Source organism: Epinephelus fuscoguttatus, linkage group LG16, assembly GCF_011397635.1.
Source record: "Epinephelus fuscoguttatus linkage group LG16, E.fuscoguttatus.final_Chr_v1".
Classification (NCBI taxonomy): domain Eukaryota; kingdom Metazoa; phylum Chordata; class Actinopteri; order Perciformes; family Serranidae; genus Epinephelus; species Epinephelus fuscoguttatus.
Genome location: NC_064767.1, coordinates 2,112,680 through 2,127,518, shown reverse-complemented (window position 1 = coordinate 2,127,518; position 14,839 = coordinate 2,112,680). Strand labels below are relative to the sequence as shown.

General features: G+C 43.3%; 1 protein-coding gene across 1 annotated transcript in view; it reads right to left on the bottom strand.

The window, feature by feature from the left end:
- Positions 1–9,319, bottom strand: part of LOC125903400 (uncharacterized) — a 99,116-nt gene extending 89,797 nt beyond the window's left edge. The window contains exon 1 of the mRNA XM_049600307.1: positions 7,773–9,319. Within this exon, the coding sequence (XP_049456264.1) occupies positions 7,773–7,883 (111 nt within the window). The 5' untranslated portion in view covers positions 7,884–9,319. The remainder of the gene's footprint in view (positions 1–7,772) is intronic.
- Between the last annotated feature and the right edge of the window lie 5,520 nt (positions 9,320–14,839).

The following is a 14,839-nucleotide window of genomic DNA, read 5'->3' as shown; positions in this document are numbered from 1 at the left end:
TAAGCTTATAATGAATCCAGATCCAGGTGGTGGAGGAGACAAGGACAAACATGTCATCACTAGTGTTTAAATAATTACACTGTTTCAAGGTTTATTTCTCTTTTTAATGGTGTTTTAATGATAAATGATAAAACATGCTTTATCAGTGTGAAAAAAAAGTCAGATGAATAAGAGGCGGGCAGCGGTGGTGTTCAGTGCTCAGTCAGCCTGGAGTCAGGCCCAGAGAGCATGCATCGATGTAGACCTTTACAAAATATCCTATTTTCTCATAGGCTACACATTTTACAGTGATTAATGTGTCGCTGCAAATACTGTGATGCCAGTCAGAGTATGGTCTGAGAACAGTTCTCAAACTCAGACAGACTCGACGCTGACTCAAAGCTGCGTACATGACTGCATACAACCTGCAAGAGGCGTACGCCACTTCCCACACAAAAGTTGTGATCTATAAAAACAGACTTGATGAGAGAAACTTTGACTCATGCTTACGAACATTTTGGAGACGGGACATTGGCGACACAGATAGTGAGGTGGAAGCCTGACTGTAGAAACTGTCAAATATTTTCTGGTGCACTTTTGTCCGTACGTGCATTTTTAGTTTGGATCCTGCGCGCTGTTTTATAGAGAGACCCCTGACGTGAGGTTTGATCGTAGCCAGCGCTCATGTCCACATTGATAAATGCTGAACTTTGCGTGGAAATGACCGCACACCCAGATTTCTGTCGCACTTCTGTTTGGTAAATGAGGGCCACTGTGATTTAACCTCCTGAGACTCTGTGTCCTCATATGATGACATCACAGTTTGGGTTTGCTGCACCTTAAGGCTCTGACACACCAAGTCCATGGTGTGCTGTCGACCAAAGTCGGGCCGTCGGTGAGCTAGTTTTTGTCCTGTACCGTCTGCACTTCGGCGTTGGCGGCTTTTCGGCCGATTGAGCATGTTGAATCAGCGGCGGAACTTGTCGGTGAGAGAGATCACTCTGATTGGCTGTTCAGGTTTTATTTCCTCGCCCCTGTAGCGAGTGAATCTGCCTGTAGTGAAACCGGGGCTAACCGGTGCTTCCTCCTCAGGCTCCACTTCACTCAGCTGCCCAACAGACCCGCTGCTTCTTCACACTTTAACCTGAATAACAAACCGGAGCTAGCTGGGAGCGGCTAGCGGAGCGTTAGCCACAGCATGACCAGAGGGAAGCACAGCCAGTTAGCCTGCGCTAGTCTCTGAGCTAGCCCCGTCAAGTTAGACCGTCTGGATGTAATAGTCCGTGGAGGTGCTGTGGTGCTCGGCTGCACAGATAGGAAACCCCTCGGCTGACAGGATGTACCACTGTCTCACTCCGCTCTCTCTCACGCAGGCGCAGAACGTACGTGCTACTTGGCCGTCGGATGTAGTCCGTGTAGTGTGTTCAAATGCAACTGACACAGGGCGACGTGAGGCGACGTGAGGCGACGTAGACGACGCAACAGTTGGCTTTCATCGCTGCTAGTTCTTTGATGTCGATGATGTGCCATCTAGTGGTAGTAAGAGCACAATACACTAATCCCTGTAAAAACAAGATGGCAGCCATCTCTAAAAAGTCAGTCTGCAGCCGACCCCGACACATTGTGAGCAAGGTCCAAACCTGATCACACGTTATGGCTGAAACTTGTTTATTTATGATTAATAATGTTTGTAGTTTGATATGGCAACAAATGTGACCAATTTTAGCAACAGTAAAAAGATAAGACGCTTTTAATTAGGAAGTACTCGTAACCCCTAACTTAAATGAAACATGATGCCTGTCTGTAGAAGAAATAAATTTGTGTTAACATGAATTGTGGTTAAAGAGCTGAGAACACTTGGGTACAGTTCCTCAAAGTGTCTTTCAGCTGATATTTTGTTCATGATTTTGACTGAGTAAAAAAAAGCTGCTGAAAATGAAAACATCTCTGCATAAACATAAGACTGAACTTGAGTCACTGGAGTCAAAAGCAAACTGCAGACACTCATCCATCCCACAGATCTCCACACTCTCTTACACTCTACACTATCTTGGCTTCAGACTCGGCTGCCTGTTCCTGCCCAAGTCTCTCTCATGCAATCCTTTTGTGCTGGCGCAAACATATCGCTCTCATTTCCCATGCACAGAGCATGTTATTTGAATTTTTAAGACGTGATCGTTTCATGCAATTTCATCAGACCTGCCTGCGCTAAAGAACTTGGAGATAAAATTAGCTTGGGTATATGAGGATCCAAGGTGACTGCTGGTAGTCATGTGTGGTTGTTGGCCAATTAAATCTCTTGATATAGCTTTCTATTCCTGGATGAGGTGACGAACAGAGTTGAATACGTGCCTCTGAAATGTCTGCGTTTTCTTGTGTGGGTAATTAAAGAACATTTATTTATGGTCTTGTGTTCGCAGTGGAAACTTTACCTTATGTTTCCTGTTGGATATGATTTAACAAGTTTGAAAGCTCTAACTTGATGAAGGTGCTGTGAGGGCTTCTTAAGTTTGTCATTTATTTTGTGAAGTGATCGCCTGTACTTGACTTTCCTTTGATGTCATGAAAAATTTGGGTTCAAAGAAAGAAGATATTTCAGCAAAAGAGACAATACTGTAACAGTTTGTGTATTTGTACCAAACCGTCATGGTACGGGTCACAATTTAGTGAACGCAGCTCAGTCCCGTGCACAGACAGTTTCAGGGGCAGCTGCTCAAGCAAAAAGACAAAGGGGGCACCTCTCATAATTATTGATTAAAAAATAGCTATGTACACATTTTTCTTATTATTTTATTTTTTATCATTATAAAATTATTCTTTATTATTAGTTTAGTACCCATACACTGATGCAGACAAGGGCGTCATTTTGTTTGAGCATTGCAAAGGACACATTTCATTGACATTTTTCAGACATTTCAATAATATTTTTCTGACATTTTATCAACATTTTTTTGGCTTTTTAAAATATTTTTTAGGACAATTAAAGCATTTTTCCGGGCATTTTAAAATATTTTTCAGACATTTCATCAACATGTGTTTGGACTTTTTTTTTTTTAAACATTTTTGCACAATTTAATTATATTTTTCAGACATTTATTAACATTTTTCGGACATTTTTTAAAAACATTTTTCCGGACAGTTTAATGATATTTGTCAGACATTTTATCATCTTTTTTTTTTTTTTTTTTTTTTTGCAACAAAAACAACAAACGGCGAGACAGTTGACAGTTTCCATTCACAAATCCAACATGCTAACATTTAACATTTGACGGCATCACCCAGATCACTGAGATGATTCATTTTTACTTTAAATGTTTAAATATAGCAAAGATGGAACTAATCGTCCTCCTCCTAATGCACAAGTTTTATTTTTTATTATTCTGTGTGTTTTGGTGTTTTTAGTGTCACAGCAGAGGAGATGCTTTTCAGTTTTGTTGCCTGTTGTGTCCTGTTGCCTTTTGGGAAAGTGTTTGTTTAGTGTTCGTACAGTATGATACAAAAATGTTTCTTATTTTTATAATGGATATAGTTTACCGAAGTGAACATAAAGTGGTTGGAATGTCCCTCAGTCCGCAGCAGGAGGATTTAATCTGATACTTGCACTACTGTCTGTTTAAGATAAATCACAACTAATGGATCCTTATGATTTGATTTTGTATTATTTATTAATTTTTCTGTGACTTTTAAACCGTGGTGTAAACCACACCATGACTTTTGTGTACCGTTACAACTGTGATTGTTTAAATGCTTTATAGGGGCTGTGTAGCAAAACTTATGAGGTATAGTATCGTATCATATCGTATCGTATTGTGCAGTAACTGTAAGTAACTACATTACTACGTACTCAAAAGCAGCCCAGCTACGTCAAACAGCCTTTAAACCAACTCCAAAGCTTTTCATTATTTCACGTGTAGAAATACAAAACAAGACATTTTCATCGACCATCAGGAGCTAGTTTAACGTTAGCCTCAGAGACAAAGAGGCTCCCACACCTTAAAAGTCCACACAAAACCAAACTGATACCGAAATGCAGGGGTACCGGTGGCTAACGTTAGCAAGCCACCTAACAAAGAACACAACCTCTGACTCACTGGGAGTCACTAGCTAAGCTAAGCTAAGCTAACTGCTTTCCTCCACGTCCATTCAGTCAAGCTAACAAGCCCTGTTTGCGTATGTGTGCTGGACACAAGGAGACCAACTGTCCGTCCAGCAAACAAGCAGATCCCTAAAATTTTTCAATATTCAACTGATACACTACTCGTTACTGAAAACAGTGATCACATTGCTGTTAAACATTACAGACTTTGCTGCTTTGCTGCCAGAGACGTTGGTTTTTTACCACGACCACAATCGTTCCCTAGCTTTTTTTTATTTATTTATGTTTTTCTGAAGATTATTTTTTTGGGCCTTTTTTCCCTTTAATGGACAGACACTAGCTATGTTTCCATCCAAAAGTGATTTGAATCATTGGGAAATGTGCATTAAAGAAATACGAATCCTGTGTGTTTCCATTAAATGTACGGACTTTGGTGAAAACTACGAACTCGCGCGAGTTTTCTGCAGAACCGGAAACAAAACAAGTCTCGCATTCTTCTTCTTCTCCATTTTCTGGCGGTTGGCAACCAGCTTGTAAATGCATTACCGCCTTCCTGACCCGGAGTGTGGATATCACCATGGAGAGAGGTGCACTACGTCAGACTTAATTCCAACATAACTGTTTCCATCCCCCGTTTTGCGAATCAACATTTTTTCAAATCAACCAAAACCCGGCTAAAGCGAGCGTATTTTAGTTTGTGTGAATCAGGGAATTTTAATTCGAATTTTGGCGTTTCCATCGTAATTTTCCCATGCGATACTTCTAGATGCGCATCTAAACAGGCTGATGGAAACATGGCTAGTGTGTGAAATGGGGGAGAGAGAGAGTGTGGGGGGGACAACATTCAGCAAAGGGTTGCCAGCCGGAGTCGAACTTTGCGACTGCTTCAGCGAGACATCACCTCTATACATGGGACGCCGGCACTATCCACTGCTCTACTGACGCCCCATCGTTCCCTAACTTTAACCAAGTGGTTATTAATATAACCATGGTACAAAGGTACCCTTACTCTAATGATGTCGTCATTTGAATCTAAACCATGATCTCTGCTTACAGGCCAGCCGTTAGGAAATATGGGCAGGGGGACAACACTTAGTGTATTCTTTATTTTTATATATCCATGTGTTTTTTGTGTGGGTTTTTTTTTGGCAGAAAGAAAATGCCCTCAATTAAATGATTAGAGAAAAGTAAAATCAACAACAAATTACTGCAAAGAATTATTACATCATAAGATCAAATCATGATTGAAAGGATACTAATACTAATAGTATAAAGACTTTATGGCTGTCAGCTCTCAGTTTTCCACTTATTATACACACTTACATTAATTTATGTAACTGCAAGACTGTGAGGGAGTCTCAGTAGGCAGAAATAATTTTGAAAAATGGCAGCGTTCCTTTTTTTCCCTCGCCAAAATTTAGCATCACTTTGGAGCATTATTTGGCACCCTCTCTGACAAGATAGCATCACATGGTTGGTATCAATAGATGGACCGAACCATTTCACAATACTTGCGGGGGGGCAGCAGCATCAGATGGCACATTGAAAAGTGTCGTAATGATAAAAGTACATTTATTTATCATGTAAATACATATAACTTTTATTCTCAGTGAATTTAAGTCAGTGAGTAAACTGTTGTACTTGATCCAATTCAAAGGTCAACCATCGACCTCTTCATGGGCCGGGCTCATCTGCACCCTTTGTACCCTGGACCCTTAACACAGCCATGTCATTTCTGCGTCTAAACCTCAAACCCCGATCACATCAGTGTCAGATCAGGAAACACTTCTTTTTTTTTTTGTAGCAGTAGTTTGTAATGGAGGACAAAAGATGTTGCAGAGGTCGTAAGAACTCTCCGGAAACCCAAAAGATCAACACGATGCTTCTTTAATCGTCCTCCGGAGCGTCTTATGTTGCTGGTGATTATGCTTATATGTGTCAGTGTAGTGTAGTTTAAACTGGAGTCTACGTTTGGGACAAATAAACTCCAAATGTTTGTGGAAGTGACCGCACGCTCCACGTCCATAAAAATATGATCCGGGATCTTTTATTAACACCGATGAGTCTCTCTCAGTGCATCATCGGGCTCGTGAAAAGCTGCAATGTGCCAAAAGCTTAAAAACACTTACTGCAGTTGTGTGGTAATCCAGGTTTGTGATTTTCTCCATAAATACCAGCATTATTCCAGCATTATATCATGGCTTTATTATTGCTATTTTAATTAAAAACAGAATAAAAGAAGACACGGCTGCAGAGGGCTTGAGAGCTGCTGCAGGCTCTATTGTGTGCTCCCAGTTAATTGCAGGCTAAGTCAGATCCATTGTTGATTTTACTGCGGGCCGGTCCCTCTCACAGACCTATAGCCCCGTCATTTCACCGTGACATGCCATCATAATTTGTGATTTATGGCCCTTATTAAAAGTATTGACATAAGTAAAAGTGAAATATGATCTGACGATGTCGCGCGAGGCGAAGCGGCCGCACTGAAGGAGAACAAAGACGAGATACTGTTCAGCCTCTGTGGAAATGATCACACCTGATTTATCCTTAATCATCAAACATGACCCTGACGGTTTGAATTTAAATATTTGGTTTATTCTGATTAATCATGATGTCATTTCTTCTGTAAAAGCAGTTGATGGTGTTTAACGTGTAATGAGCTTACTGTAGCGCTGCCCTCACACAACCTTTTGACGTCTCATCTCATGTCTCTCTTTGAAGCCTGTAGGAATTTTTAGGTGCGTCTCTACAAGGACTCGCTGTAATTATGTTTGCCTGTAACGTTCAGTGGGAACGAGGGGGAATGAAGTACAAGGTTTAGTTGGAGTTTAGATTAAGAGAGAACAGAGAAAAAAAGAAAAGTAAAGAAGCCTGTGACTCATCTGGCCGGCTCCAAACCTTCCCACACAGCTCCGCGACTGCACACCACAAGTTCTCTCTCTCAACTCATCTTCATTCAGATTTCAGTTTCTTCATTTGTCACCACGTTGTATTTTTACCACAATAAAACGTATCCTCATCACACGGTGTGACATTAAACATTCTTGGTATTTTTAGCAGCTCATTAGAAGATTAGCTTCAAATAAATGTGCAAACAACATGCGAACATGTGGCTGCTGCATGTGTTTGACTCCTGGTGCAGAACAGCAGACGTGTCGTGTCAAACTGAGGAGAAATGTAAATGTAAAAACCCCTCCTGACTTCTCACTGACCTCAAACATCGAACACTTAAAAGGTAGAGAACAGGAACATGTTTAAGGGCAGACACGGAGCCGGAGGAGCTCTTAACGTAAGACGGGGACCCTCTCCAGCTTCCCCACCCCCATCTGCATGCATCTTCCAGCCTCCAATACCAAGCCAATTAACCCTAATGGAAGTGGCAATTAATTAACTCAGCAAACACAATGATTAAGGACCTGACAATCAACTGAGGGGGAGTGGTTTGACTCATGCTGATTTAGAGGTAATGACTTTCTGGCTTTTTTCTTTGATGCAGAAAATTAAAAACAACAGTCACAGGAGCAAACACGCGCTCGGCATCAAACTGGATTCACGTCGAATCAGAAAAAGCCTCGAGTTCAAAGATCCGACTCAGATTTGAGTCCCAAACGCACTCAAACTTTTCAAAATAAAAGCACTTCAGTCTGGCTTTTCTGTCTCTTTCACAGCCCAGTAAAGATCGGACACGAGGCCTTACCGTGCTTCTCTGCCCGGTGGTTCCTATTGGTCCTCTGAACACCCCCTTGATGCTCCTCAGCTGTCCGTCACGCAGGTGGGTGGAACTGATCACAATGTAGTAGCACGCCATTGGATTTGATTCATATGCTTGAGTCTCTATCTGAGCATCTATCTGGACTTTGCTCCTCTGTCTCCTTCAACTCTCTGCCGCTCCCCTCATCTCAGCTCTCCTCCTCTGTGTTATAAAGTGGAGGAGGGACGGAGGAAATAAGAGGAGAGAAAGGAGGAGTTTCTCCCCCCGCTGCTCTGATTTATTCCCTCTCTTCTCTAAGTTTTTGCCGGTGACTCTTTGACTCGGCTCATCTTCCCCACAGCTTCTGTCTCTTGTTAAATATTTCACCCTGCGCTCCTCTCCTCTTCCTCACGCTCTTATCTTGTCGTTGTCTAAATGTTTTTTTTATTCTTTTTTTCCTCTAAAAAATGTTCCCTCTGCGTCTGCCTGTTAAATATTTCCCTCTCTCAGTCTTCCAAATGTTTTGCTCCCATCTTTCATTCATCAATCTTTCCCTGTCATTGACTCTCTCTCTCTCTCTCTCTCTCTCTCTCTCTCTCTCTCTCTCTCCCTGTCTCTTTCTTGCTGAGTCGAAATTTCTTCCCCGAAACCTCAGCCTCTCACTGATCAGTCTTGCAGTTCCTCTAACTATCTCCCGTCCGCTGCCTCCCTCTCCTCTCCTCTCCTCACTTCACAGTCTCTCTTTGGTTTCCCCTCCCTCTTTGTCTCTGTGTCTCTCTAAGTGGAGGGGAGGGATACTTTTGTTTTCCTCCCTCTCACTATCTCCCCATCTCCTGTCTCTTGTCTTTGTTTCTCTCCTCGTCTGCCTCCTTGTTAGTGTGGAGAAGAAGTACTCTCCTCCCTCTGTCTTCCTCTGTGTCAGAGCAGGCGTGCAGCTTCCTCTCAGATGCTCCTCTCCTCTCCTCTGCTGCGCTGCATGTGTTCGCTCTCCTCCCTCCTCCTCTACCTCTCCCTCTTGCTGATCTCTTGCTCTGTGGCCGGCAGAGTGGTTTGCTCCTCAGTTACCCGCGGTTACCATCTGCCCTTTTAACGCATGGAGTGCTGACGCTTGCTCTCTCCTCCCTCCCTCTCTCCATCTCCCTCTCCCTCCCTCCATCCCTCCTCTTGCTGTCTTTCTTCTCTCTTTAATCATCTCCCTCTCTCCCTCCTTCTCTATTTCTCTCAAGCTAAAGGAGACAAGCTCCACCTACTGGTGAGCAGGAGACATGCAGAGAGGACGGGGTGAGGATGAAGGTGGAGAAACAGTGAAAACAGCAGGAGCTCTTCTTTAATTCCACTCATCATGTCTGTGAAAAACTCGGAGCTGGTGGTGACTTGGTGTCTTGCTCAAGGGCACTAAAGCCCCGTTTCCACCAAACAGTTCAGTCCAGTTCTGTAGCAACAGCAGCGTTCCTTAGCGTCCCCATGTTTGGTCCCCCCTCTGTTGGGGTACCTAGCACACAGATCTGGTACTAAAAGGTGGAGCTAGAAACCCTGCAGTCTGATTGGTCAGTAGAGGACGCTCACTCTGGTTTTATGTAACCTCTGTTCATACATCAGTAAACTACAACTATAAAATGAAAGAGAAAAAAATCACTTCATTCACTGGGCCGACTGCCGGCAACTTTTAAGGTGGAACGTTAACTTGTAATGTTACTCAATGCATGAGTTGATGACGTGAATCCATCAGCACACCTTAAATTTCACTGTGACAACTTTGACCATCACTTTAGTTTTTATATGACACACACTTTTAGTAATGACTTTAAAAATATAGATTCATTTGGAGCGGATTATGTGAAGGTCATATATTCTAATCCTCACTTCCTGTGGGCTACAGCAACACTAAACCCCTGAGCTTGCCTGAGAAGGACTAAATGCACAAAGCTGCTATTTTGAAATATCCCATGGAGAGAGACTCTCACTGCAGCCTGTTCTATTTTGTTGTGAAAATGTGGGCGTGCAGCCTCGTTCTGTGGACGATAAACCAGGTGCAGACTTCCATCTGTGTCACCGCTGATGAGGAAATACAGCGAGTGCTGGACGGAGCAGTGAGTGACAACAACCCCGCCCACATTTAAGAGGACTGTCTGAACACACCGAGGGTCTAGGTACCATGTCTTAAGGCTTATTGCTGGTTCCAGAGGGACTGGACTGAAAGTATAGTACAGACAGGTAGCAGCTCGCCATGGAGACAAAACACGCTAAAAGAAATGTGTGTGATTCCAGCAAAGAGGGAAACCTTGTGGAGCCTTGCCTCTGACCATGATCGCGTAAAGAAGGACAAAAAGAGGCGGAGCTACAGCGGCCAGGTGAGACACCTAGCAGCTAGCAAGTATATAATGGCCACAAGACTTTAGGCTACTTTCAGACATTTTATTAAGATCAACAACACAGTTGAAGCCAGTGTTCAGGTGTTTTTATAGACAAACAAAAGGGTTTCTTACTGCTTATGTTGCTAATTTTCTTTGCAACATCACGGCACATAAATCTACATCAGACTCCATCAGGACTGACAGCTAGAGGAGTTCAGTCCATGGTCCAGTTAATCTACTCAGCTGACTACACTTCATCAAAATGAGACCAAGCAGAGGAGCTCGTCTCTGTGTTGTCAGGTCAGCTCTGATCTACAGTACATTACTGCCTGGTTAAAAGCTCATTAAGCCCCACACACCTGATCCACTGAAACCAAATTATAACTCTGCTGCAAATACATCACTGCAGAGCTGTTAGATTATAAACTGTGTTTGTCTCAGGTGACGTAGCAGCTTGAAGCAGCTACACACTGAACATACAGTCAACAGTTTTCAGCTCAAAAGCTCAAATCATTCTTTAAACTGTGAGAAATTACATCTTAATCGAGAGAACACATCGCAGTAATCTTTGACTATCCAAGTGTCAATCGACGGGCAGTTATTCTACTTTACTTTATGTATTTATTTCCTCCAGTTGATCCTTTCAATAGTGCACCAAAGTTTTTTGTCCTCTAAGGAAGAAAAAGACAAAAATTAAACACAACTTCCTCCCAGTAAAGCAGGTTTCCTTCTGCCATCCTCTTCAGCTCCGTCCACATCAAATATTCCTCTTCCTCTTATAGCTCCTGCCTGTGTGTAATCCTGTTCAGTCCCAGTATTTCTCTGCTGGAAATGTTGATTCTGAGCTCTCTGTATGAATCAGAACAATCCTAATTTAATTCCAGTAAAACTGGATTAAACTTTCCATCGCTGCAAAGTTCTGTGGACTCAAATGTAAAACACTTAAATGTTAATGTGTTTTCAGACATGAAGGACTCTATTTTTAAATTCCCCACTTCGATCACTTTAACTAAAAGTAAGAGCCTCCTGCACCGAATCCTCTCACTATATAATGACCAACTCTGTGTGTCTGTTCCATGTTGTTCTCCTCACTGACTTGGTCAATCCATGTGAAATTTGGCACAGTGGTAGAGGGTCATGGGAGGATGCCAATGAAGCAATATTACATCAATTGGCCAAAGGGGGGCGCTATAGCAACCCATTGAAATGTCAAACTTTGAATGGGCATATCTCATGCCCCGTATGTCGTAGAGACATGAAACTTTGCACAGAGATGCCTCTCCTCATGAGGAACACATTTGCCTCAATAACCCATAACTTCCGCTTATATAGATTTTCCACCATTTTGAATTTTTTGAAAAACACTTCAAATGGATCTCTTCCTAGGAAGTTTGAGCGATCTGCATGAAACTGGGTGAACATAATCTAGGGAGCAATATCTAAAGTTCCCTCTTGGCAAAAGTTGGAAAACTTCCTAAAACTGAGCTTCTATAAGGCAATGAATATTGCGGAGGGCGTGGCTCATCACATAAAGGTGTAGAACATCTCAAGGGTTTCACCCATCACCACGCAACTTTGTAGGCATATGACCACACATAATCTGAGGGGACCCCTCCATTATTGAGCCCATCAAACAAAATGGGGGCGCTAGAGAGCTCATTTCTTATCTAGGCCTAACCGCCATATGGATTTTTACTAAACTTGGTAGATATGTAGAACAGGACGCCTCAAGGTGACTGGAGAAATTTAACTCTAATTGGCAACTGGGTGGCGCTATAACAACAGAAAAATGCTTCAAAATGGCTAAAATGCGACCGATCGCTGTGGCTCCCCCTGTGGACCAATGTTGGTGTTGTTTTCTAATGTTTGGTATGACTAAGTCATGGTATGGTATGCTGTACTCAAAGGGTATGGACTAGTTATAGATATTATTGTTTCACTCAAATTTAAACCAAGTGGGGAAAATACAGTCCATGGAAAGCAACAGATGAATCATGGATTTGTGCCTCGTATAGATTAATTAAAGCACCTCATGAGCTTGTTTAAGTTTGAGAATAATGAAGAAGCAAAGCAAAACATGGCAAAAAGAGAGATTGTTTATTTCCTTCCAAAATGATTCAAATGAGCTTTTCTGACCTGCAACATCTACAGTTAAACTCTGGTTACCTCACAGTCCAGAGTTTAAGTCAGACTGCCCCCTGACAGTCGACCAAACGTTAGCCAACCAGATAGTCACTTAGTAGCAGAAAAATACAAACAAATTAAAACAAACATGAAACTCTATCAGGAGCTGCACCTTGTCACAATAAATCCAAACCTATATGACTGGAGCGTGTGTGACTTTACTTTGAAAGGACAGACACAGGAAGTGTCCACGCTCAGCAGTCAGACAGCAGTCAGGTTAATCTCCAGGGCTGGTACCTGCGGTTATTCCACAGGCTAGTTAATAACATGTCGGGCAGGAAATCCAAAGTGTGGGATCATTTTGAGAAGGTGAAGGACGAACCCAAGGTGATATGTAAACTCATCTTCATTGGTCGACTACAAACATGACGTATCATGTGAAACATGGAAGTAGCTACATGCCCATTAGCCCACAGCGTCATTAACAGGCGGCTCGCTCAGTGTGTGACGTGCACTTGGAGATAAAATATAGGCCTATATTAATGAAGGTTCATTAGTACGGTTTGTATTTCTCTGTAATGTAGCACAGTGTTAACAATGTTACTGATACTATTCTTTCTCACACCTTCAACTCAAACCACCAAAATATATCATTTCATCATTACAGCAATATCAGAAACATGCAGGAGACTAGTCCACTGATGGACCCTGATGAGGACTGATGGTCCACCGATGGACCCTGATGAGGACTGATGGTCCACCGATGGACCCTGACGAGGGCTGCTGGTCCACCGATGGACCCTGATGAGGGCTGATGGTCCACCGATGGACACTGACGAGGACTGATGGTCCACCGATGGACCCTGATGAGGGCTGATGGTCCACCGATGGACACTGATGAGGGCTGATGGTCCACCGATGGACACTGATGAGGGCTGTTGGTCCACTGATGGACCCTGATGAGGGCTGTCGGTCCACCGATGGACCCTGATGAGGACTGTCGGTCCACTGATGGACCCTGACGAGGACTGCTGGTCCACCGATGGACACTGACGAGGACTGATGGTCCACCGATGGACCCTGATGAGGGCTGATGGTCCACCGATGGACCCTGATGAGGGCTGATGGTCCACCGATGGACCCTGATGAGGGCTGATGGTCCACCGATGGACACTGATGAAGGCTGTCGGTCCACCGATGGACCCTGATGAGGACTGATGGTCCACCGATGGACCCTGATGAGGGCTGATGGTCCACCGATGGACCCTGATGAGGGCTGTTGGTCCACTGATGGACCCTGATGAGGGCTGCTGGTCCACTGATGGACCCTGATGAGGACTGTCGGTCCACTGATGGACTGTGAGGAACATAACTGACAAAACCCTGAAAGGTTCTGGTGTTCAGATGGCGTTTGGTTGGCTCGTAGGGAGCAGCCCTCATTTAATGCTGCACTTTAATTACTCACATTGTTATGATGTGTGATCACACCCAGTAATTGAATGAGTCAGTACATTAGTCCTCATGTACACATGACTAATGACCCAGTCCATACACACAGTGTGATAATGTGCTGCGTGTTTACTCACTTTTACGTGACAGAGACGATTCGTGGCTGAAACGAGGCAGCAGTGTGTGTTCTGTTGGTCTCTTTGTGCAGATCGTTACAACCTGCAAAAAAATGCAAATGAGCGTGTGCCTCCTGGTGATGGCTCCTCCCAGCTGGACCTCGTTAAGTAAAAGTGCACCTAATGACCTTTTGCAGGAAAGGACAACCTGCGACGCTCCACTGCACAAACACAGCTCCTGTTAAAGAGCACCACCGTTAACTTTACCTTCATTGTACTTATTCTACTGTTAAGTTATAATCCCGCACTGAGCCGCTGTGCCTCAGCAGAACATTATTCTGATCCTCATTAACAGATCACCGGCCCTCCATCCTCAAACCTCCGTCTGCAGCCCTCCCTGTATCCACTGTAGGACTAAAGCCTGCTGCTGCTTATTTTCTGGTGTTCCACTAACTTCCATCAAAGTCATACAGTGTGAACCAGGCATTAGATTTCATTCAGTAAGAAACAAAACAAATCCTTCCTTGTGTTTCACTGAATAACTCCGAATTACTACATTTGCATCGGCGCCGGCTCGTAGGAGGATTTTCCTCGACAGGAAATTGTCAAGACCCCCCAGAGCCTGTCTCTGGTTTAGTGACCGAATATTGTTGTTGTTGAGCTCGGAGAAAATAAAGTACACAGTAAGAGGCTTATCTGATAAATTTCCTTCTACTTTGGGTCCCATGATCCAATGCTGCAATAAGCTTAAAACCCTCCCATCGGCTCCACTAGATTAATTTTACACAAATACAAATCTAACTGTATACTCCCTGGTCAGCTCTGCCGCTGCCTTATGCATGGCTTTATACTGTACATACCATGCATCAGCTCGCTTTTATTCACATAAATAAAACACACAGAAAGTTATACTGAGGAGAAAATAGAAATGTACACTTGTGTTTCCATTCTTTATGTTCTGTGTGTGTATTTAACATCATCTCTGTCAGTGCTGTGACATAATCGGGGTCGCAGACAGATTTGAACTCCT